We start from the raw sequence: 23,838 nt of genomic DNA, 5'->3' as shown, positions 1-23,838 counted from the left end.
TTATAGCTGAAGACATTTAGAACAAGAAGTTTGTGCAAACATGTTGCTTGTTTGTTTTCCATTTATTAAAATCTTTGTATTTTTACATGCTTAAAATCACCTCAAGAACATAATAAATTTAAATCAATAACCTTTGTTGTACCAGTTTAGTTTATACTATTACAAAAATCTCTATACACAAGGGCAGGTCTACATGGTGACCAGGGGTGGCAACGGCCCCCACAGAAATCTGGTTGGCCAGGTGCCCCGCGGCGCGTTAAAGGGGGTCATATGATGTTGCTAAAAAGAACATTATTTTGTGTATTTGGTGTAATGAAATGTGTTTGTGGTTTCAAGTAAAAAAAACCCATTATTTTCCACATACTGTACATTATTGTTTCTCCTCTATGCCCTGCCTTTCTGAAACGTGTCGATTTTTAAGTAGCTCATCGGTCTGAAAAGCGAGGTGTGCTGTGATTGGCCAGCTATCCAGTGCGTTATGATTGGCCGAATACCTCAAGCGTGTGACGGAAATGTTACATATTGTGATGCCGTGTCCCGGCCGGAGCGATGATTCAAAAACATGAAAACCCATTATAAACGAGCATCGTTTCGTTGCAGATTCGTTGCATCCAGTGGGCAACCCCATGTGACGACCCCGGGCTGGACTCGGGGCTTCGTCCACGGTGAAAGCCGATCCGGCGATCCACAGCGCGAAGTTGATGTATTCCCTCAGCGACCAGCACGGATCAGCTCAAGACATGGCGGCAACAACAATACTACAGCGAGAATAAAAGTTACGCCTACTTTCTTTGCTTGAACATTTGGGTGGCGTTTTGCAAATCTTCCCACATCGTGACGTAGACATGTGGGGGCGTGTTAGAACGAGCCGTTTTAGTAGGCGTGGTTGACTCTTAACTTTTATAAAGAATATCTCTTTGGATTTGAGATTTTAGTCTTTGCAACTTTACAGATCTTCTTTATGCACCAAGAGCTTGTAACACTGCAAAGAGAAAGGAAAAATTGAAATCGCATCATATGACCCCTTTAAAATAATGTGCGTTTCGGGGTGGAGGGGGGACCTGGCTGACTAGTTAGGCTAATTATCATAGCCTAGATAGGGTATCTTCTTGTTTTAGGGAAGTTCATGTTTGATTAAACATCTTTAAATAGCCTTGACATCTTAATATATTATAAGACTTATAATAATAAAGTTTTTGTCTTCTGTTTAAAAATAACTTTATATATTTTTGTAATAAAAATAAGCTTCTGTTTCATAAATTTGTTACTGAAAAACAGCTTAACATTATTTACCTTAGCCTACCTTTGGGTGTCTTTGCTATTATGTTCCAATATCATTGTGCCTCAATTAGCTAATTGTTGTTTTAGATGTACAGATGGCTCGCTATGTGTTTAATAATTTGTTGTTAAAATAACATTCTGTTTCCATAAATCCATTGTTTATTTAGCTACTTTCCAGTAAACCACATATGCCACTTAGTACTGTAAGACTTTGGATGTTAAAGTGCAAATTAACACCTGGCCAATCTTGTGGGTTTGCTACTATTACAATCAAAAATCGTAGAAGGGTAAAAAAATGCCAGGCTGACATTGGTATGATGTAAGCAACACAGCTGCAATAAATAAAATTGATAAAGGGTGTGTTAGATTTTTAGTGTGCATTGACAATAATCAGTCGTATTGGCAGCACTGAGGGGCCCCCATATAAAATTCTGCTTAGGGCCTCATAAAGGCTTGGGCCGGCCCTGTCTCTACACTGCGCAATCAATATATTATGTATAGACTCTGTATGTTATAATGAGAGGATTCGATTGTATAACTCAGTACGGAACAAAAACTGATGTGTGTTGTAGCCTTTAGGTGTGAGTGTCATTACACAATTACACAAATGAAAATACAAAAATCACAATCTGCCACTGAAATAAAATACAGAGAAATTAATCACATGTCAATTCAAATATATTGTGATGCAAATCCAAGTAAATGCGCAGGTAAGTATATTTGGTATGTTTTCACTGCAGTCAGCAGAGGGGAGAACTGGAACATCACAGTGAATGCATGTGTGGTAAACCGGCTGGACAACCTCTGGGAGAGTTGCACCATTGGCTAATATGTGGAATGCAAACAGATGATGTAGACGTTCCTGGTCATATCCTGATCAGAATGATGTGGAAGTGGGTTGGGTGTAGTTTAAGTTGTTTCAGTGTGCAAGCTTATTACTGAGCTTAATGCAATGACCATATTGTTTGATTTAAGAAGCAGGAAATGTATTTTTGGTTCCTTATAAATGTTTTCTAGTTTGATTTATAATCAGAAATGAAAGATGCATTTTCATGTCTTTAATTTTTCATTTTTATTTAGCAGCTCTTTATCATTGTAAGTGTTGTTCAATTGGGACCAAAGTTCAAGATCGGTTAACCTGCATAATCAGTGTTAGGAAATATTTGTGAACTCCACCAAGATGCAAATCATAATGGCTGTTCTACAAATAAATATTTTTTAAAGTTAACAGAACATTTAATTTGCTATTGTATCCCAAAAAATGAAGAAATGGAGTGTGTTATCAAGAGGAACTACAGATCATAAATAAAATTTAAAAAAGATTCATTAAAAAAGTCCACTCAAGAACAAAAATTCAGTATAGCTGAAAGTCTTGAATATGTGTGTCCGACCAAAATGCTTTATTAAATGAAAGCTCCAGGATTTTGCTGGTGATTTTTCTGATTCCTGTATCTATATGCTAGCCAGACGCCCAGAATCTGAAACAGGAAATATAACAAAATTAATCTAAAAATTAATTTATTAACATCTCAACTTGACAGAAAACTAAGAAACAAGCACCAAACCTTAAATACACTGACTGAACTGTTAACGGCTTCAATCAGTATTTCCATGTTTCATTTGACATGTTTTCAGAATCAAATGATGTCCAGTGTTTGCTCACCTCTGTAAAACTGAAAAACAGACTGACTCCTCCAACAAACTGTAGAGCGTCATCAGCGTAGGCCTGGATTATAACTGAACATGGTCTACATGTTTGATTCTTGAAACAGGTCTGATGTCAAAGAGAAGACAGAAATAAAGCAGAAAATAATCTTGTCAGTTCATTGCATGTAAACAAGATGATCTCATACTTTGCTCAAGCACCAGTAATCATTTGTAGAAGTATTTTTCATTTTGTCCACACTTTGTAACTTAATTATAAATTGTAAATAAAAATGGAAGCTTTATAAATCATTAACTAACTAACTAACTAACATCTTGACCTACAAAAAATTAAAATATTTACCAAATCTCACTGCATGACCTCATTTACTGACTATTTAAGAGGGTCTTTCTAGAAGCATGCTGTTTTTCACATTAGGTTCAATTGCAAGGAACTTGAAAGGAATTTGAAATGTAGCAGTAGATGCTTAACAATTCATTAACCTCGTATTGAGAATAATAGTTCTTACAGCGACACAGCTCTCATTGTAGTACACTTGAAGGAAGTCACAGCAATCCAGCGATCTTTCCAAATCCTCCTGCATTGATTCAGACTTATTCCATCCTATCTCCAAGAGAAGGTTCTGCAGGAGAACAAAACATTTGGATTTAAAATGTAGGAATGAGGAAACCAGCATCACCGTGTCAAAGTATTACAGACTATAATTACCTGCTGTTCTTTATTAATCGCCAAGCAGGCACATGACACTGAAAACTGCAAAATGAATACCATGAAGAGTATGAGCATGTACTAAAGACTAGTTAAGGTTGTTTTACCATCATTTAGGACAAATTCAAAACCTGTTGATAACAAAGGAAATCCTTTCAAACACGAAAGTCAGCAAAATTGGTAAATGTGAGTTTAGGACCCAAACTACAACACAAACTAAGACTGATGTGTTGAACAGAGATAAACCTCATATAGACATACACATTATTGATAAGGAGAGAATTTCTTGAATGAGTAACTCGGAAGGATACAAAGAACAAGAGAACTTGATGATGCTTCACAGCTCCACACAATCCCACAATGGCCACGACGAACAGAAACAAGCCAACAGCGATGACAGCAGCCATTACCCTGAAACTAGAGACCAGTCCAAACCATTTGCCCCATGCTGCAACACTGATCATTAGAAGACTGACCATCTGAAGAAAAAAAGAAGTCAGAAATGGATGGTAGTGTAGATGCTCAGAAAAGGCAAAGCAATACTAAATTATGAATATCAGCATAAAAACATTCCATAAAAATTAATTTTACAATTTACAGCACAATTTAATGAACTTACATATTGTTACTGCCATTGTTATAGTAATGAATAAAAGTAATATATGTTGTTAAACCTTTTAAATAAAGACAAAACGTATTGTTAATGTGAATAAGAACAAGTTTTAAGGACTAAATTCATGTAAACTGTTAGACACTTATTGCAGACAGTAACGTGTTGACAAGTCAGGGCCAGTGGAACAGCAAGTTAGTGGAACAATCACAGCACAGCAGAGCTGTCATATCCATCACAGTCAACTTATATATTGCTTATTAAAACCAAAAGCGTCACTTAGACTATAATAATGTCTGCACCACAGAAAGGAGACCTGACCGACACGGAGAAGGAGCTACTTCAAGTTATAGCTGCAGGTAACAATAGCATGATGCTAACAGGCTAACTGCAGATTAACACGTTTAACAGTTTAGAAATGTATCAGATGTATGATTTCATTTACAAAATCTGCAAGCTATGGTTGCATAAATATACATAATCCTTTGTGTGTTTTTAAATTAATTCTTGATGTGTTGCATGCTAAATACCTGCATATGTATTCAGTTAAACTGTATATGACAGGTAACGTTAACGATATGCAATCATATGATAAATACATATGTGTACCAGTAAAAGGTCGTTTAAAGTTAAGCATCCTTATTTTTGTGTTGCTCGGTGTTGAATTCCTCAAATTATCATGATGATTGATAATTTAGCATTCAATGTGCATTGAGGCTCTGATGTATAATTCTGTACATTAAGGTTGGTCAGTGTCTGATCACTGTGATTGAACATTTGTAGGTAATGTGCAAGAAGCCTCCAGGCTGCTTGGATCCAAAGATGTCAGGGTAAACGGTCTTGATGAGGTAAGGAAATTAAGTGTCATTATGTATCATAATAACAGAGTTTCAAAGGTGGTTTAATTGATCACTCTGTTAATGGTAGTTCTTTGCTCTTTTTTAAACAATGCTTAACTTCTGTATAAGAAAACTTGCTGTGTAGATTGACCTGCCCAAATCAGATGTCTCTGACACTTGTGTGGGCATTCAAAGCAGCTGCCTGGATTCTGGAAATGATACTGATTGGCTTGTCTTTCATTATGTGTTCTTCTGTTGGAGCTGAAAAGAAACAAACGAATAAAAAATTGTGAACCAGTTATTTTTTGGATAGCGAATAAACAGTTTAGGATTTTTTATTTCTTTCACTTGATTTAAGGAATCACCCAAAAATGAAAGTTTGCTGAAAATGTACTCACCCTCAGGCCATCCAAGACATAGATGAGTTTGTTTCTTCATCTTAACAGATTTGGAGAAATTTAGCATTACATCACTTGCTCACAATTATGAATATCAGCATAAAAACATTCCATAAAAATTAATTTTACAATTTACAGCACAATTTAATGAACTTACATATTGTTACTGCCATTGTTATAGTAATGAATAAAAGTAATATATGTTGTTAAACCTTTTAAATAAAGACAAAACGTATTGTTAATGTGAATAAGAACAAGTTTTAAGGACTAAATTCATGTAAACTGTTAGACACTTACCACATAAATAAGGTTCAAGATACAAAGAGAAGTTTTGGAACAAACAAACCCACCACAAGCCATGATGAAACATCTAGTGTAGGCCTACACTTAAACCATAGTCCGCAGACTTTCCACTCTAAGGCAAGTCGTCTGTTGCTAGAAGTTGTCTAGGATTTGCTCAGGTAGACAAGTTTAATGCCATTGGTCCGTTCTTTATCTTTATGCAAATAAGCTGTTATCCCAAGCTGAAGCGATCATGAAGGAAGTCCGAATCATTATGACGAATCGATTCTTTTTAACGGGTCGTTTGAAAGAACCTGTTCAAAAGTAGTTACTAATCCGTGCCCGCAAAAGACAGTTCTGAATTCAGTGAGTCAGTTGTTCACTCAAGAACCGGTTAAACCGACTCAGTCCGATTAGTGGACAATTTGTTCAGTCAGATGTGTGAAAGAATCATTTTGTGACATGTTTCTGATTCATTGATTCATTGAATATATCCTACTCGTAAGAACGATTCTTGTATAGTTTTGAATATACAATATTATAGGTCTGTTTTTGTCAAGTATTGTATTATATTTTTATGTTACTTATCATCTCATATGAACAGTCCATTATTTTCAACCACGTTAAAGGCTCACCTATAAACGGTGGGATTATTTTACACCTCTATCAATTAATTCAATTTACTTCAATTAATATAAATGTAATTTATTGAAACCCTCATTCTATTAAGATGCGTATGAATTAGACACACTTACATTAATGTCTCTTATTTTGAAAAAACAAAATATATTGATGTATTGTACAGAATGAAAGATCTAGATTTCACGGGATTGAAACACCACCAAACAGACGGGGTATATACATTGTTAAATATAATACAATTGTTTTCCACTACTCCCATACCTAGCAAAATTAAGTGCTAAATTAAAATTAATTGCTAATAGAGTTGTATATTACCATATATATAAAACGAATAAAAAATTGTGAACCAGTTATTTTTTGGATAGCGAATAAACAGTTTAGGATTTTTTATTTCTTTCACTTGATTTAAGGAATCACCCAAAAATGAAAGTTTGCTGAAAATGTACTCACCCTCAGGCCATCCAAGACATAGATGAGTTTGTTTCTTCATCTTAACAGATTTGGAGAAATTTAGCATTACATCACTTGCTCACAATTACATCCTCTGCAGTGAATGGGTGCCATCAGAATAAGAGTCCAAACAGATGATAAAAACATCACAATCAAATATGAGTGAACTTGTTGCTTGAAATGCTGAAGGGGGAAAGATGACTTAAAGGAACAGAAAATTAGCTGAAAATTTCATTTTCACAGGTTAATACTTTGAGTGCTTTTGGGAGTTGTCAGGGTCACCATCGATTACCCATCGTTAATATGTAATACATGTGAAAAATATGATTAATGCTTTTGATTATTGCTGTTTTGCATTTCTTCTTCAGTATGGCATGACCCCTCTCATGCACGCCGCATATAAGGGCAGGGCAGACATGTGCAAACTGCTGCTGCAGCATGGAGCAGACGTCAACTGCAACGAACACGAACATGGATACACCGCACTCATGTTTGCAGGACTCTCAGGTTTGAATCTCATTTGCTAAATTCTTTTGGTGCTGGTACTGTTCATTTGGCTGTATTTTATGCTAGTAATATGAAATTGTACAGGAAAGACAGATATCACCTGGATGATGTTGGATGCTGGAGCTGAGACGGATACAGTGAACTCAGTCGGCAGAACGGCAGCACAAATGGCTGCTTTTGTAGGTATGACAAAGATATGGCCTTATGTGGAAAGATGTGCTGTACAGGTCAAATTAGGAATAGTTCCTCAGTACATTACTGTGCAAAAGTTGTGGGTCGGTATGTTTTTAAAAAAAATGTTTTTAAAAGAAGTCTCTTATGCTCACCAAGGCTACATTTATTTGATAAATACAGTAAAAACAATAATACATATGTTATTACAATTAAAAATAACGGTTTTCTATTTTTAAATAATTTATTCTTGTGATGGCAAAGCAATTTTTTTTTTAGAAATAATTTTAATATGCTGATTTGGTGCTCAAGAAAATTTTTTTGTTCTTATGCTGCTCAGTATTTTTGTGGAAACCATAATACATTTTTTCAGAATTCTTTGATGAATAGAAAGATAAAAATGAACAGCATTTATTTGAAATAGGAATCTTTTGTAACATTATAAAAGTCTTTACTGTCACTTTTGATCAATTGAATGCATCCTTGCTGACTGAAACTTTTTTTTTTCCAATTTTTTTTTGCTGGCCCCAAACTTTTGAACAGTAGTATGCCAGATTCAGAGAAGTCGTAAGGTATTTTATGTTTCCAAAAGTCAATTGTAAATGAGATAACTTTTTTCCCCTCAGGGCAGCATGACTGTGTGACGGTCATCAATAACTTCTTCTCCCGGGCGAGGTTGGATTACTACACAAAACCACAGGGCCTGGAAAAGGAACCAAAACTCCCTCCTAAACTTGCTGGACCGCTACACAAAATTATAATGAGTACCAACCCCAACCCTGTAAAGGTACTTTTTTTTTGGTCTGAGCTATATCCACATACACGTGTATATATATGTGGGCAGCACATATAGCACAGATGCGCCTTGAACGACCCGAGTTTGAGTTCTGACTCGAGATCCTTTCCCAGTCCTTTTCCCCTCTCTCCTCTCCCATTGTCTTTTGTCTGTCCCTATACTGTACTATCAAAATAAAGGTGGAAATGCTCATGAATACAACTTAAATATGTATATTTTAAAGTAAAAATGCCGCAATATGGTCTTTCTGAACCTGATGACTATAATACTAATAAAAATCATCAAACCACTAACTATGGACAAAGCATAATTCATCCTGAATTGTTAAGACTGGATGTTCTTGTGACTTGTTTGGCTGCAGATAGTGATGTTGGTGAAAGAAAACCCTCTGCTGATGGATGTGGAAGCAGTTGAGAAGTGCCGCAAGGTCAGTTGCATGCATTCTGCATTATGTAAGTGTTAATAGAGCTGAGTTGAGATTCATTACAATAAGCTTACAGTAACTGAATTGAAATCTGACCCAACTTTAATAACTCACTGTTTTTCCAGGTTCTGGAGCTTGTCTGTGAGATGTGCATCAAACAGCAGGATATGAATGAGGTGTTGGCCATGAAGATGCACTACCTCAGCTGTGTGCTGCAGAAATGTGGCTCTTTCCTGAAAGAGCGACAGGACAAACTTGATGGCCTAATCAAGAGGTAAAATATTATATATATATATGCTACCATTCAAAAGTATGGTGTCAGTAAGATTTTTTATTCAGCAAGGATGCATTAATTTGATCAAAAGTGACAATAAAGACATTTATAATGTTACAAAAGATTTATGTAAGAAAGAAATGCTCTTTTTTTTTTCTTTCTATTCATCAAAAAATCCACAAAAATATTAAGCAGCACAACTGTTTTCAACAACAATAATAATAATAAATATTTTTTGAATTCTCATTAGAATTATTTCTGAAGGATCGTGTGACACTGAAGACTGAAGTAATGGCTGCTGAAAATTCAGCTTTACTATCACAGGAATAAATTACATTTTAAAATATATTCAAATAGAAAACAGTTATTTAAAGTTGTAATAATATTTCACAACATTACTGTTTTTCCAGTATTTTTGATCAAATTAATGCAGCCTTGGTGAACATGAGACTTTCAAAAACGTTTAAAAAATCTTCCTGACCCCAGAACATTTGAACAATAATGTATATATGTATTAGAGAGTAAACTAAATTTACTCTAACTCAAAAATCTTTTCTCAGTCTTTTGAAAGGGCGAGACAGTGATGGCTTCCCGGTATTCCAGGACAAGTTCATTCGGGAGTGCATTAGGAAATTTCCATACTGTGATGCCACATTACTGCAGCAGCTGGTCCGGAGTATTGCCCCAGTGGAAATTGTGAGTTTGAGTTACAGTGACCTCTATTTGCTCATGTAGAAGACACTGGAAGTGTAATAAAATAATGGAATCATAGCCTCAACTAGAAAGACTGAACCACATTCTGTGTATGGAAGCCTCACCAGTCCTTTTCTGACAGGGAAGTGACCCCACTGCTCTGTCAGTGCTCACGCAGGCCATCACGGGACAGGTGGGTTTCATGGACGCAGACTTCTGCACAACCTGTGGTGAAAAAGGAGCAGAGAAAAGATGCTCCATCTGTAAAATGGTAAATATCAGGATTTGTCTAATGACTTCTGGATTTTTTTTTTTCTTGGGGTGCTTTCTTAAATCTGTGCACTTCTTCAGGTGATCTACTGTGACCAGGCCTGTCAGAAGCTGCACTGGTTCAGCCATAAAAAGGTCTGTAAGATGTTACAGGAGCAGAGAGAGAAACATGAAGCTGAGTCAGCATCACGGCTACAGAAACAGGCCAAAGGTATCCAAATCAGATTAGTTTTGCTTTACTATGAGATTTATGAGAAGTATCATGGTATTATCATGTTTTTTTGGCATTGTACCATGGCATTACCTCGGCCTTGACATGTACTTTGGGAATGCCCCATATTCTCTGCACTCACTTTATTTAATCTACAACATCACAGCAAGAAGAAATGATTTTTTTAACCAAATTGTGAGATTGCCATCTGAATTGAATGTAATAAGATTAAAAAGACAAAGAGCCATTCATTTTGGTAATTATGTATGTTTTAATTTTTAAGCAGAACCAAATCAGTTTTTGATTCACTAAAAAGGAACAAATCAGAAAAGTCATTCTCTTCGAAAATCAAGCTGCGCTGTTTATGCTGTATGTTTTTGATTCACTGAAAACAACTTACTCATTTGTTTCATTCTGAGTCATTTGTTTCAAAATCAAGCTGCAGTGTTCACACCGTAAGGTTTTGATTCACTAAAGCTATTTATTACCAGAATTATTTTTGAAGTTTAATCGTCACATTGAACCATATCACGGTTCTTGTCTGTCCATCCCCAAATTTAAGACCTCTTGAAATTATAATTAAGAATTTTCTTATACCATTTAAGATATTTAAGACTTTTTATGGCCTTATATTTGATACAACTAAATTTAAGACTTTTTAAGGCTTTTTTTTTTGCACCCGCGGGAACCCTGGTACATTTCGGTCCCAGGACGTCGGCCTACCGATTTTGCAAGCCCTGCATTCATTTCAGGAATCAGGCTTCACTGTTCACACTGTATGTTTTTTATTGACAAAAAAGAACTAAATCATAAGAGTAATTTGTTTCAAGAATAAAGCTAAGAATCAGTTGGGATCATTTAAAGTAAAGCATTGGAATACATATTTAGCTGAGGAATGACGTAATGCAAGCTCTCTTTTTCTTTCATAGCTGAGGGTGATCAAGCATTAGAGGAGATGACAGGCACTATGGAGGAGCTCTCTGTCTGTCAGAGTGAGACTACCAGCTCCTCAGATAACCAAAACCAAGATGTTACCTCAGGGACAGTCCCTCTTACTACAGACTGAATCACAATGAATCACACTATTTCAACCCAGCAACCATCATCGTCATTGAAGAACCATCTAAGACAAAAGAGAGCAGGTCCGTGACCTCACCCAGAGTTTCTGAAGGTTTCTTCATAACTCTTACAGGATGCTCTTCTGAAAGCACATAACATAAGGGAAAACCACCAAAAGCTTAGCCACACAAATGCATAGAGGGAAGGGTCTACAAGTGACAAAATGTAGATTTTTTGTTTGTTTGTTTTAAATAGTCTTTTTACATTTATGTTGGGGAAAATATATGTATTTATGTATGTGAAAATCATGTATGTGTGATGTAGGTTTTGCTTTAGGAAAGATATTCTAATATATTGCTGCAAGACATTGATGCCTATGCCTTAAATTTCTTAGCTTGTTGTTATGGAAAAGGAACAAATTAATAGATGGCAGCAGCAGCTTATGTGAGTCTTTATAAATCTGTAGAATTTATTTAAATGCAGCAGGTATTTTTGGGGACATCTGATATTGAAATACAGTTATACGGTTTCACAAATCAAACACATAGATTTTCCGTCTGCAAGTTACAAACTATTACATCACATGTTCTTTGATGAACATGTCAAATATTAGACTTCATTCACACTACAAATATTTCAGAAAACAACTTGAAAACACACATTAGTCTTGACGAAGTTTATTGAGATTGAAACGACAATGTAAGAGCTGTTTTTCATTGATTTAAACCATAATGGAGAACTGTATGATGGATTTGGCCACTGACGGGTTTTCTCGATCATCAGAATGACTGCTAAGGAAAACATCCAAAGTCAGCTCCCGTGAAACATTTGCTGTAGTTTAATCATTAAAAATATTTTTAAAATACTCTTGTGACACTGACTCTGTACACCTCTTTCGTGAGACATGCTGACCTGTAACAATAAAACAGTTCTTTAGATTAGAAACATTTTACGAATCTTAAAATGCTGGAATTGATTTTCTAGTTAATAGTTCTCTGTTAGACTAGAGAACCTTAGCTTACCTACTGGTTTTGTGATCGAGTTGGTCACTTTTCTTCCTGTAGGAGGCGGTAGTGCTCGTCTGCCAAAGGCAATAGAATCAAGCACCCTCTGTCTTTCTACGCTGAACAGCCTAAATGCCTGTCTCCTTTCCTCCTGCTTCACTTCTGCCAATTGTACAGTACCCCACTGTTTAAAAGTTTGGAATAATTAAGATTTTTAATGTTTTTAAAGAAGTCCCTTATGCTCACCAAGGCTGCATTTATTTACTTAAAAGTACAGTAAAAAACTAATATTTTGAAATATTACAATTTAAAATAGCTGTTTTCTATTTTAATATATGGTAAAATGTACTTTATTCCTGTGATGACAAAGCTGAATTTTCAGCATCATTACTCCAGTCTCCAGTGTCAGATGATCCTTCAGAAATCATTCTAAGATGCTGATTTAAATCTTACCCCAAACATTTGAATGGTAGTGTATCATAGTTTACACAACAAAATAGTAAGCAGCACAACTGTTTTCAACATAAGAAATTAGAGTCAGTCACACTGCATTTATTACAAAAAAAAACAGTAAAAATGTCAAAAATTAAGTAAAACTCTTGGCTCAACCAGTGTCCAGATGCATAATGGTGTAGTTTAGTAGTTTATCAATCACATAATAAGCCAATGTGGTATATCCTATTATTCATTTTTACAGCATTTTTGATATCTTTGATCACTTTTGGTGAATTCTAATATTGCAAGTTTGTAATTTATGGATGCCGACCTTTTCTGTCTAAAAACCTCACGGATGGCAAATGGTGCAGCACTTATTGGCGATATTCGGGATCTTGAGTGAAGGGGTTCAGATATAAAGCTGAAAGAACTTTTTTTGCCAATACAAATACTGCAAAGAATCTTGTTTTTGGTGTAACAACAATGGTGTAAAAACCATTTGTAACAAATGGTCTAAAAATGAGCTTTTAAAACCTTGATTAACTTTTTATTTATTTATTTTTTAACCTAGACTGTATAAACAAGACAAAGGCTGTGTCCGAAATCGCCCCCTATACCCTCATTCACTATTCCCTACATTAGGTCACTAATTCAGTTCACTAGAAGGAGTGAATGAAAACGAGTAGTGAATTCGGACACTGAGTGCACCGGAAGGAATGCCGCTTTTGCATAGTTTGTGCTTGCTGTTTATTAATCATTTGAAACTAGCAAACTAGCAGCTCCAGTAGTAAGATTAAAGGATTTATCTTGAACTCTGTCACGGAAATTATGTATAAACCCTAATCAAACAATTTAATAATCAATTTACAATGAATCTACACCCGTGTTGTACATTATGCTGTACGCCATGGATGAGCTCTTTGTAAAAATGAACGGATTGATTATTCAGCTGCGGGCGCCATCTTCTGGCGAGATGCGGGAATTCATTCGGCGCGTGACTCTCACGGTGCATTATGGGCATTCTCTAGCCGTTGAGTGCACCAGTTGTACACTCGTTTTTGCAGTGCATTGTGGGATTGAATGAGTGCACTCGCGAACGTCCACTATGGTTTCGGACCCCACTAAAAATGGCTGTTCCCTCAAATAGTGTCCTATTTAAGGGTATAGGGGGCGATTTCGGACACAGCCATGCTTTTTTGAGCGCGCGACCCTGAGAGCTTAGGGTTTGTGTGTTTGTGTGTTTGTCTCGGTTGACATTTTCAAACTTTTTTTGATGCTTCTTTTTTCATGAGAGGGCACACTTTCCCTTAAAATGTTGTTAAGCTTCCACCACGGGAAACAAAAGTGTGACATGTTTATGGTATAATTGCGTTTGTCCTCATTTGTAAGTCGCTTTGGATAAAAGCGTCTGCTAAATGACTAAATGTAAGTGTATTGTTTTAATTGATTGTGATAATTTTTTACATGGTATAATAGAGCATTATGTCACACGCACGTTGAGGAGACTACCCTTACAAATGAATAAGGAATTTAGTACACATATTCAGGTACTGGACATATCTTTCTTCACTTGCTATTTTACGGGGAAAAAGTATATTATTATTACAAAATTTCTAAGATGATAACTAATCTATCTATCCTCTGTCTGTCTGTCATTTTGTCTATCATTCTTTAGCTACTATTAATTATAGATCACAGTTTTAAAATTTTATCATGGAAAAATGCCTACTGTTTCACTTAACCGTTATGCAGTATACACTTCAGTAAGTATATAGCTAGTATGTATCAATCAATCAATCAATCAATCTTGTCATCTTCGCCTCATTTTCAGTAAGCAGATCGAATCAACTTGCAATACAGATTGATTGTTGATTAATTGCTGCTTAAATGAGAAAATAATGTTTTCTCTGACACTTTTCGTAAGTAATTTTCATAATAAATACTTTGTGGGCAGATTATGCTTGCAACACCCTTTTAAAAAAATCAAGACAAAGTTTGCTTACATAAAGTGCTGAGTGTTTAACAGCACAAAAACATCTCTAAATGAATTAGGGGCTCTCAGGGAGTCCAGTACGCATTAATTTGACTCCAGATGTTGGAGCACCTCACAGGGTCGAGTGCTTCTCTGGGTGTGGTCTAGCGGAGAGACTGACTGCGCTTGTTTTATCATTCCGCTCACCTGAGCCTTTGCCAAAACTGGAGGCGGGAGCGTATATAGTCTAAACTGTATATATAACCCAAGACATGATAGTGAATGAGAATCATTCAGACTCCAGGAGCATCTCCACAGGCTGTGGGTTATTTCACATCAACATGCATATAAACGCACCCGACTCGTGCAATTTCATGTTTTTATTTTGCTTTTTAATAAGGAGTGGTCTGACTTTGAAGAATGATGCTACGGAGATTTTCTACCCTCATGTGGTCAGTCCCGTTCAGGATGCTCAGAGCAACGCGTCTCTGAATCGCGCGCGCTCCGGTGGAAGAGGCTTCACAGCGCACGAGAGAGGTGAGTTCACGCGCCGCGCTTCACGACATTCGACTCAGTTTTATTAGGGATCATTCATTTTGATAGATTGTTTTGATGTTTCATTTACAATTAACATAAAAAAAAGACGTTTTAGTTACATTTACGGAAAGTGAGAATTTTGATTGGTTGATTTAGAGAAACGTCGTTTGAATATCTTTACACGTCTAATTTTTTAAATTAATTTAAAGTAAACTAAACTCACTTTAAACGAACATAAGTTTAAATAAATGCGTCAAACTTTAACAAATATATCATATAACCAATATATCACAAAGAGTGTTCACATTTCAGGAATTTCTTCATTACTGTGTCTTTGATCATGTGAAATAAATGTTTTTATATTTATTTGCTCATTCATTTATAGAATAGAAAGTAGCCTAAACAAAAAGCTGATATTTTACAGGTGTTTTTATCCATAGTGTTTATGGTCGAGGAGACCGGGGCTAGTTGTCACACTTTTTACTCTGGTGAATATTTCTGTCAGGGGTTTATCTCTGAATGTCAATTTCTCTATAGAGTATGCCTTAAAGTCTTGGCCATCTTCCACCGTCAGATCATACAGATCAATACAGATCATTTAACATATATGTTGATGTGTAGTGGGGCATGTTGTCACACAATATGGGTTCTGACAGTGAAAACCACCATTAAATAGGCTAGTATAGACTTTGCAGCAAAATTTAAACAGTAATGAATCATGAAACACCATTTACATTAACACTGAAATGTATTAATAATATGCAAGTAATTGTATGTTGCAAGGAGAAAGTTAGCTCTGTGTGTTAAGGTTAACGGTATGGCAAAATACTGTAGGAAATGATATATATTACACAGTCTCTTGGCTCATAACCACATCGGGAAGTAGAGATAAATTGTTGTCGAGTACAATGTCCGCTGAGTGAATCTTGTCAGACTGGAGAGTGGAGGTGCAGCTCAGCTTTTCAGGAAGTCTCCAGGGGGAACCCTGTTTGTTTTGAAGTGGGGAGGAAGAAAATGTCCCTCCGATCCCCATTCATCATGTCCTGTCATAGAGAGGGGGGCACATTGTAACTGAGGTGTGTTGCTGCTGTTTGAATAGATTTTGGCTCGGGTTATGCTGACAGGAGGCTCTTCTCTGAGGCAGAACAATGCTGACAGTATAGCCAGCAGCACCGGCGAAATCCGACAATAAGAGGCTCAGAGTCGTCATTCATCTGTACACTAAACCATTTCCGCTCAGTTCAGATAAGGGCTTAAGTAAAGCAAACCAAGCATATCATCCATACCACTGTTGTTTATGTCTGTTCACAAACCGTGAAGGAACAGCACCAAGGTGAATCCTATAGGCCTAAGTCTTTCTTCATAGATCTTAAAAGACTTGTGTTGATCTGATATTGATATGTAAATGTGGCTAAACGTTTTTTATCACTTTGTGTTACAGCACGAATCCCAGTCGGCTGCAGAGAGCTGCGATCCACAAAGTACATCTCAGACGGCCAGTGTACCAGCATAAACCCTGTTAAGGAACTGGTGTGCACTGGACAATGTCTTCCAGCTCAAATGCTGCCCAACTGGATTGGCGGATATGGTAGGAAGTTCTGGAATCGCCGAAACAGTCAGGACTGGCGCTGCGTGAACGACAAGACCCGGACCCAGCGGATTCAGCTCCTGTGTCAGGATGGCAGCACCAGGACCTACAAGATCACAGTGGTGACCTCCTGCAAATGCAAAAGATACACACGGCAGCACAACGAATCGGGAGTCAAGTCTGTGGGATACGCTCATACCCAGATAAAAAAACTAAAGATTAAAGGGGGCACGGGGACGGAAAGCTAAATGAGTCTCTGCTCGGACTGAGCTAGATTTTCCCTTTTAAAAGAAGTCAGTATATACGCGAGGGCTTGTGACATCAGCTCACAGGAGCACTGAACTTTCTTTGTGCTGCCTTTGAGAGCAAGTGCAGGGCTCTGAGTTCACTGTGAAACCAGATGTCCACTGCAGTCTTTGGAAAGAAGAGCAAATAAAGCCTAAATCTCATCACCAATATAATCTCAATAGCATGCAGCCAGTAGTGAAGACCTGTCCATGATAACGTCAAAGAGACTGACAATGACAACTGCATATTACATTACAAAAATGATTAGAAACAGGCCTGTGATCCTAATTGTTTTTGTTGTCACTGCCTGATATGTGTGGTAATCACTTGCTGTAGTATATGCTGTAAGTCTTTGTGTTCAGCGACAATAAGAGCAGTTCTCAAACCCGGTAAATGCATAGCTACATGTAAATTAAATGTCTGTACATATACATATGCATTTGTTTATGTAATTAATTGTTTTGAAGGACCTTTATGTGTATTATTGTGACGTATAAGCTGTTGTAATATATTTTGCCTTGACTTTGCTCATTTTTAGTTTGTGCAAGCATTATTCAGACAAGATATTGCACTATAGTGACAATGCTCATATTGGCTATTATGGTATAAAAACATTAAAATTAAAACATCTGAAAACGTCTCAGTATAATAATTTACATTTGCATGAGGTGACATTTTGAACTCCAATTGATGCCTATTAACTGAACTATAATTCAGTACATTAACTTACCTAATTTTTGTTTCATGCATGACAAACATAGTTTATATAAAATGTGACCCTGGACCACAAAACCAGTCTTAAGTCGCTTGGGTATATTTTTAGCAATAGCCAAAAAAACATTGTATGGGTCAAAATTATCGATTTTTCTTTTATGCCAAAAATCATTAGGATATTAAGTAAAGATCATGTTCCATGAAGATATTTTGTACATTTCCTACTGTAAATATATCAAAACGTAATTTTTTATTAGTAATATGCATTGCTAAGAACTTAATTTGGACAACTTTAAAGGCGATTTTCTCAGTATTTTGATTTTTTTTGCACCCTCAGATTCCAGATTTTCAATTTCAAAGTTGTATCTCGGCCAAATATTGTCCTATCATAGCATATACCATACATCAATGGAAAGCTTATTCATTCAGCTTTCAGATGATGTATAAATCCCATTTAAAAAAATTGACCCGTATGACTGATTTTGTGGTCCAGGGTCACAAATAAACTAAAGAACAGGTGACAAAATTCATTGTAAAAACAGTGAAAATGATTATCTAAGATTATTACATTTTGTGTGCTTCTTTCATTTAAAGACAAGGCGGGGTTAACAGGCAATATTTAATAATTTACATAGTCAATCATCAGCTGTCATCACAGAATCAGACTCTATGACAAGCCATCAACATTTAACTAGTTAAAATCTATTTTGTATTAGTAACCACATATGAGTGAATTAGAAACTCATTTTAGTTAAAAGTATTTTTGTTACTCCTGCTTATAATTTTTATTTCAATACAGTGGCAAGTTTAACTATTCATTGCATACTACTATTTATTCTTTGGTTTACTGTAACTTCAAATAGTTTGTTTTTCTAGTATTAATTGAATAAACACTAGAAGAATTGTTAGTAGTAACACCTTTTTAAGTGAACTATAAGGTCATTCTGACTTATAACAAAAAGTAACTAAAATGTTACTATTAACAATTGGGTTACTCATAATTCATTTTAATCTTAGCCTAGTATTTAAAAATGCTAGTGACAACTAGTAATGTTAAAATAGAGGCTAGTTAAAGAAAGTTAAATAGGCTACATGTTAAAACGGCTTGCCATGATTTAGTAGAAAATAAATCATGAACAGGTCATTGTCCAGTAAAAAGATACAGTTGATGTTGGTGTGCGTGTATTTTGATTCGGAATATCATTTAAACAAACATTAAATTATGCTACACAATGGGATGAGATCGCAGCTGCTGCAATCTCTTGATAAGTGGACGAGAGGCTCACGCTCTCTGATACAGAGTACCAGCGGGAAAGCTGCAACACTACTGCCGCGAAACACAGCTCAAATCACCCGCAGAATGGCGATGCAGAAAGCCGGTTAAAAGGTTCTTCTCATGAACACGGTTGCCGCAAGTGAAGAGCTTATTAGAACGGTGAAGAAATGCAGCAAGAGCGCTGCTCTTCCTCCGACAGGCCTCTGGATCCCGGCTGTGTGCTGGCATGCGACGCCGAGCGGAGCGCGGACCAGCCCGGTTGCGCGCCGGTGGATTTCCCGGTAGCTGTAGTTCTGCCCGCCGGAGGCTCCGGAGAAAGGATGGGACTGCCCGCACCGAAACAATTCTGCACCATTCTCAACAGACCTCTGATAAGCTACACGATTCAAGCGTTTGAGAGGTGAGACTTGCCATACCGTGTCAGTGAGCACATGAAACTGATTTTTATTAACCTACATAACGTTACTTGACACATAGTTTGTTATTAGCAGACGAAAACAACACAACAATAAATTATTATGCCTGTCACAGTTACGTCCGGTATTTTGACAACAGGACCTTTCCCCTCTCAAGTAGGGATGGGCGTATCGATATATCGATACTGATGCTACACATTATATCACCGGTTACAATTGTGACTGACCATAAAATAAAATTTTTCACACACTTTAAAAAAAAAAAAAAATCTTATTTTTAAATAAAATAATTTTATTATCAAAAAATAAATGATTGATTATTTCAAAGGGTTACTAATGACACATCATTTGGATATTTTCATGTCTGGGAAAAATTTGGGATTAAACAGGTTAAAATGCGTTTTAAACAAAGTTAAGTGGTTTTCATTACCCATTTTACTCTTAGTAATTTAATAATTTAATAAATTTCATAATTTAAAAGTTTAGTGCAGAAGTATCGAATCGGTATCGATATCGACGATACTGCCTTGAAAAATATCGGTATCGTATCGAAAACAAAATAAGGGGTATCGCCCATCCCTACTCTCAAGTAAACAGGCAGCAGTCCAAGGACACCTACTGCATGTAGATCTTGTCCAGAACAGTTTTTTCAATACTTATTAAGAACATCTGCAGATGCTTAAAGACTTGGGAAAGGTTAAAAGCACTTGACATTGACTTGGCATATTTAATAAATTGCACTGTGAAGTAAACGTTTGCTGTGAGATTTATATTCAAAAAGCTGTCACTTCAATTTTCAGGGACAAAAGCATCAACTTAGAGCTGTATTAATGCATTTTATGGAATATTACATTTAAATGTTCAGACAGATGTGGCCTAAATAAGCATACCTTATTAAATTACACTTATCTCTGTGTCCTAATATTTGTACAACAAGACACTATAGTATGCACAAAGCAGCACGTCAGGTATACTTTTGACCAACTGTAAGTTGTTTTCATTGTTTTAATACAGTAATGTATTCATCCGTAATTCTTTCAGTTGTTGAGAACTTCATCAAAATAAGTACACAGGCTGCATTAAAAATCGCATGCGGTAATATCTGAGGAGGTACGTCTTTTGAATAAGTACTTACTTCACATCGTATGGAGGTGTGTAGAATGTAATTCACACATACTACATTTATCATGTTATTGTCATGTAACCTACAGCGTCAATTGTGTCTCTTCACTGCCAATCACAAATCCTCTCTCGTGGCCTCATGGGATAGTAAAGTGTCCATCAGATGAGCACTTCAAAATCTCGCTGGAAAAAGCAGGACATCTGGGTAGTTTTTGCCTACTGTTTTACTGTGAATTCAGAGATACCAATAGATACTAGAGATATTGTTCCAAACCGAAGTGCTCAAAACTGGCCCTTTCAAATGGCCCTTCGTTAAACCTTATTTGGCTTGGTAAGATGATGCAAAAGTGTGTTCCAAGGAACAGTTGTTTGGTCTCCTACACCAGCGGTTCTCAACTCTGCCCCTCAAGATCCATTTTTCTGCCGAGAAATTTTTCTGTTTAGCTCCAGCCTTGATCAAACTCACCTGCCTGTAACTTTCTAGTAATCCTGAAGACCTTGATTAGCTGTTTAATTAGGGTTTGAGCTAAACTCTGGAGGAAAGTGGACCTCGGACCCCTGCCTTACTTCCCTTAACCCCTTTGAAGCTCTCACTCTGCAGGGTAAACCCTTTGAAGGGATTAGGGCATAGGGATGAGCCCTTCAGAATAGAACGCATCCATACAATTTTTCACCTGCTATATAATAAGGAAAGTATTCATATTTGGATGTGCCCATAGTCTGAAAGTATGTGATTTTGAAAGCAGCTACTCACCTGTCGACACCTAGTCTCAACCTCCGATGTCACGCCCACGGACCGTTGGCTGAAAATCTGATGCATATGGCACACAAAAATGGAAACACTTCAGGAGCTTCGAAGTCATCATCGGATTGGTTGAATTCTACAGGATTTCCGGGAGAGACAGATGTGGCCTAAATAAGCATACCTTATTAAATTACACTTATCTCTGTGTCCTAATATTTGTACAACAAGACACTATAGTATGCACAAAGCAGCACGTCAGGTATACTTTTGACCAACTGTAAGTTGTTTTCATTGTTTTAATACAGTAATGTATTCATCCGTAATTCTTTCAGTTGTTGAGAACTTCATCAAAATAAGTACACAGGCTGCATTAAAAATCGCATGCGGTAATATCTGAGGAGGTACGTCTTTTGAATAAGTACTTACTTCACATCGTATGGAGGTGTGTAGAATGTAATTCACACATACTACATTTATCATGTTATTGTCATGTAACCTACAGCGTCAATTGTGTCTCTTCACTGCCAATCACAAATCCTCTCTCGTGGCCTCATGGGATAGTAAAGTGTCCATCAGATGAGCACTTCAAAATCTCGCTGGAAAAAGCAGGACATCTGGGTAGTTTTTGCCTACTGTTTTACTGTGAATTCAGAGATACCAATAGATACTAGAGATATTGTTCCAAACCGAAGTGCTCAAAACTGGCCCTTTCAAATGGCCCTTCGTTAAACCTTATTTGGCTTGGTAAGATGATGCAAAAGTGTGTTCCAAGGAACAGTTGTTTGGTCTCCTACACCAGCGGTTCTCAACTCTGCCCCTCAAGATCCATTTTTCTGCCGAGAAATTTTTCTGTTTAGCTCCAGCCTTGATCAAACTCACCTGCCTGTAACTTTCTAGTAATCCTGAAGACCTTGATTAGCTGTTTAATTAGGGTTTGAGCTAAACTCTGGAGGAAAGTGGACCTCGGACCCCTGCCTTACTTCCCTTAACCCCTTTGAAGCTCTCACTCTGCAGGGTAAACCCTTTGAAGGGATTAGGGCATAGGGATGAGCCCTTCAGAATAGAACGCATCCATACAATTTTTCACCTGCTATATAATAAGGAAAGTATTCATATTTGGATGTGCCCATAGTCTGAAAGTATGTGATTTTGAAAGCAGCTACTCACCTGTCGACACCTAGTCTCAACCTCCGATGTCACGCCCACGGACCGTTGGCTGAAAATCTGATGCATATGGCACACAAAAATGGAAACACTTCAGGAGCTTCGAAGTCATCATCGGATTGGTTGAATTCTACAGGATTTCCGGGAGACGTTATGGTGAAGGGTGTGCGTCTATGCGTAAGCTACGGCGTAGGTTCGATGCAGAAGTATAAATTGGGCTTTATACAGGATTTCCGGGAGACGTGTGTGTCGTGTTCTTTAATGTTCCACCTGGAAACAAAGATGCTATGATGCCAAACACCCTCATGGAAGAAGAAAGCCGTCATGTTTACAACTGTGACAATGAGCGCTTATCAGGATTAACTAAATGCTGGATTTTCAAAAGTGAAATATGTGAAGTTCACGACATAGACTCTTTAAAATGCGTCCAAGAGTTTTACACACCGGTCTGTTATTGTGGGAACATTTCCACACCCCTAAACATTAGACATGCACCGATTGCAATTTTCTTGGCCGATTCCGATTTTTTGGAAGTGTGACCTGCCGATACCGATTTTTGCTGATTCCGATTTTCTTTCTAAGAACTATAATTGACAGCATATACAAACAAAAATCTATGCAAATTTCAATGCAAAAATTATTTACATAATACAGTTTGATGAAGCTGAGGTGCCATAAATGCATTTACACTGCAAAATTTCCAATACATAAATAATTTTTTAAGATGAATGTTTTACATATTTTTTTAAACATACAAATAAATGTTGAAAAAATGCAGTGACACTTTTAAATATGACTAAACCACCCAGGCTCAGAAGCTAATTCTCTTGCAGAGGCGGCAAATGTCTGTTTTAATGAGTGAGTCATTTAATCAGCGAAATTGAGCAAAAACAGTCAATATTTTGTCTAAAATCTAAGTCAATTAATTTTAACTTATTGTTTATTGAAATACTATTGTGTAAAATCAGTGTCACATTGTAATCGTGTTGTAATCATGGCCGTATAATGTTGCTTACCTAAATCATATTTTGTAAATATTTTTTTTCCTACCGCAGTATGCATCTATACATTTCTGTGAGTTACTTTGTGTGTGCTGTTTATCTCATACACTCACTCAGGCTGTGCAAGCCTCATCTGGCACGACATAGGCTACATGATCAGTCACCGTTTACACTGAATGCAATTAAAATTAGAATCATTCTCATGCGAAACGACATGTTTACACGCGACTGTGAGGTCATTACCAGCGCCGCTGGCAATAAAAGGATCGGCTCGGAATCGGCAAGACGTGAGACG

General features: G+C 36.8%; 4 protein-coding genes across 5 annotated transcripts in view; 3 read left to right on the top strand and 1 right to left on the bottom strand.

Moving 5' to 3' along the window:
- Positions 1-2,660: 2,660 nt before the first annotated feature.
- On the bottom strand, positions 2,661-5,956 carry LOC107730871 (tetraspanin-13-like). Its single transcript, XM_016541830.1, has 6 exons — positions 5,800-5,956; positions 3,967-4,134; positions 3,656-3,736; positions 3,456-3,569; positions 2,945-3,055; positions 2,661-2,759 (listed from the first exon to the last, which is right to left on the bottom strand). The coding sequence occupies exons 1-6, from the start codon at positions 5,860-5,862 to the stop codon at positions 2,685-2,687; spliced, it is 612 nt and encodes a 203-aa protein (XP_016397316.1). The 5' UTR covers positions 5,863-5,956; the 3' UTR covers positions 2,661-2,684.
- On the top strand, positions 4,420-12,188 carry LOC107730870 (ankyrin repeat and MYND domain-containing protein 2-like). The gene is made up of 11 exons (XM_016541829.1): positions 4,420-4,624; positions 5,049-5,113; positions 7,245-7,383; positions 7,468-7,566; positions 8,181-8,341; positions 8,712-8,777; positions 8,900-9,048; positions 9,609-9,744; positions 9,884-10,012; positions 10,093-10,222; positions 11,152-12,188. Exons 1-11 carry the CDS (start codon positions 4,558-4,560, stop codon positions 11,286-11,288), a joined length of 1,278 nt encoding a protein of 425 aa, XP_016397315.1. The 5' UTR covers positions 4,420-4,557; the 3' UTR covers positions 11,289-12,188.
- A 2,820-nt stretch (positions 12,189-15,008) lies between these two features.
- On the top strand, positions 15,009-17,629 carry LOC107730868 (sclerostin domain-containing protein 1-like). Its single transcript, XM_016541827.1, has 2 exons — positions 15,009-15,229; positions 16,671-17,629. The coding sequence occupies exons 1-2, from the start codon at positions 15,034-15,036 to the stop codon at positions 17,063-17,065; spliced, it is 591 nt and encodes a 196-aa protein (XP_016397313.1). The 5' UTR covers positions 15,009-15,033; the 3' UTR covers positions 17,066-17,629.
- A 1,320-nt stretch (positions 17,630-18,949) lies between these two features.
- Positions 18,950-23,838, top strand: part of LOC107730867 (isoprenoid synthase domain-containing protein-like) — a 43,138-nt gene continuing 38,249 nt past the window's right edge. The window contains exon 1 of one of the 2 annotated variants that reach the window (XM_016541826.1): positions 18,950-19,495. In XM_016541826.1, coding sequence (XP_016397312.1) covers positions 19,263-19,495 — 233 coding nt within the window. In that variant the 5' untranslated portion in view covers positions 18,950-19,262. The remainder of the gene's footprint in view (positions 19,496-23,838) is intronic. The other variant, XM_016541825.1, reaches the window with a different exon arrangement.

Source organism: Sinocyclocheilus rhinocerous, unplaced genomic scaffold (assembly GCF_001515625.1).
Source record: "Sinocyclocheilus rhinocerous isolate Xijiao unplaced genomic scaffold, SAMN03320098_v1.1 scaffold938, whole genome shotgun sequence".
Taxonomy (NCBI): domain Eukaryota; kingdom Metazoa; phylum Chordata; class Actinopteri; order Cypriniformes; family Cyprinidae; genus Sinocyclocheilus; species Sinocyclocheilus rhinocerous.
The sequence above is the reverse complement of the archived record's forward strand: the minus strand, read 5'-3'. Positions and strand labels throughout refer to the sequence as shown.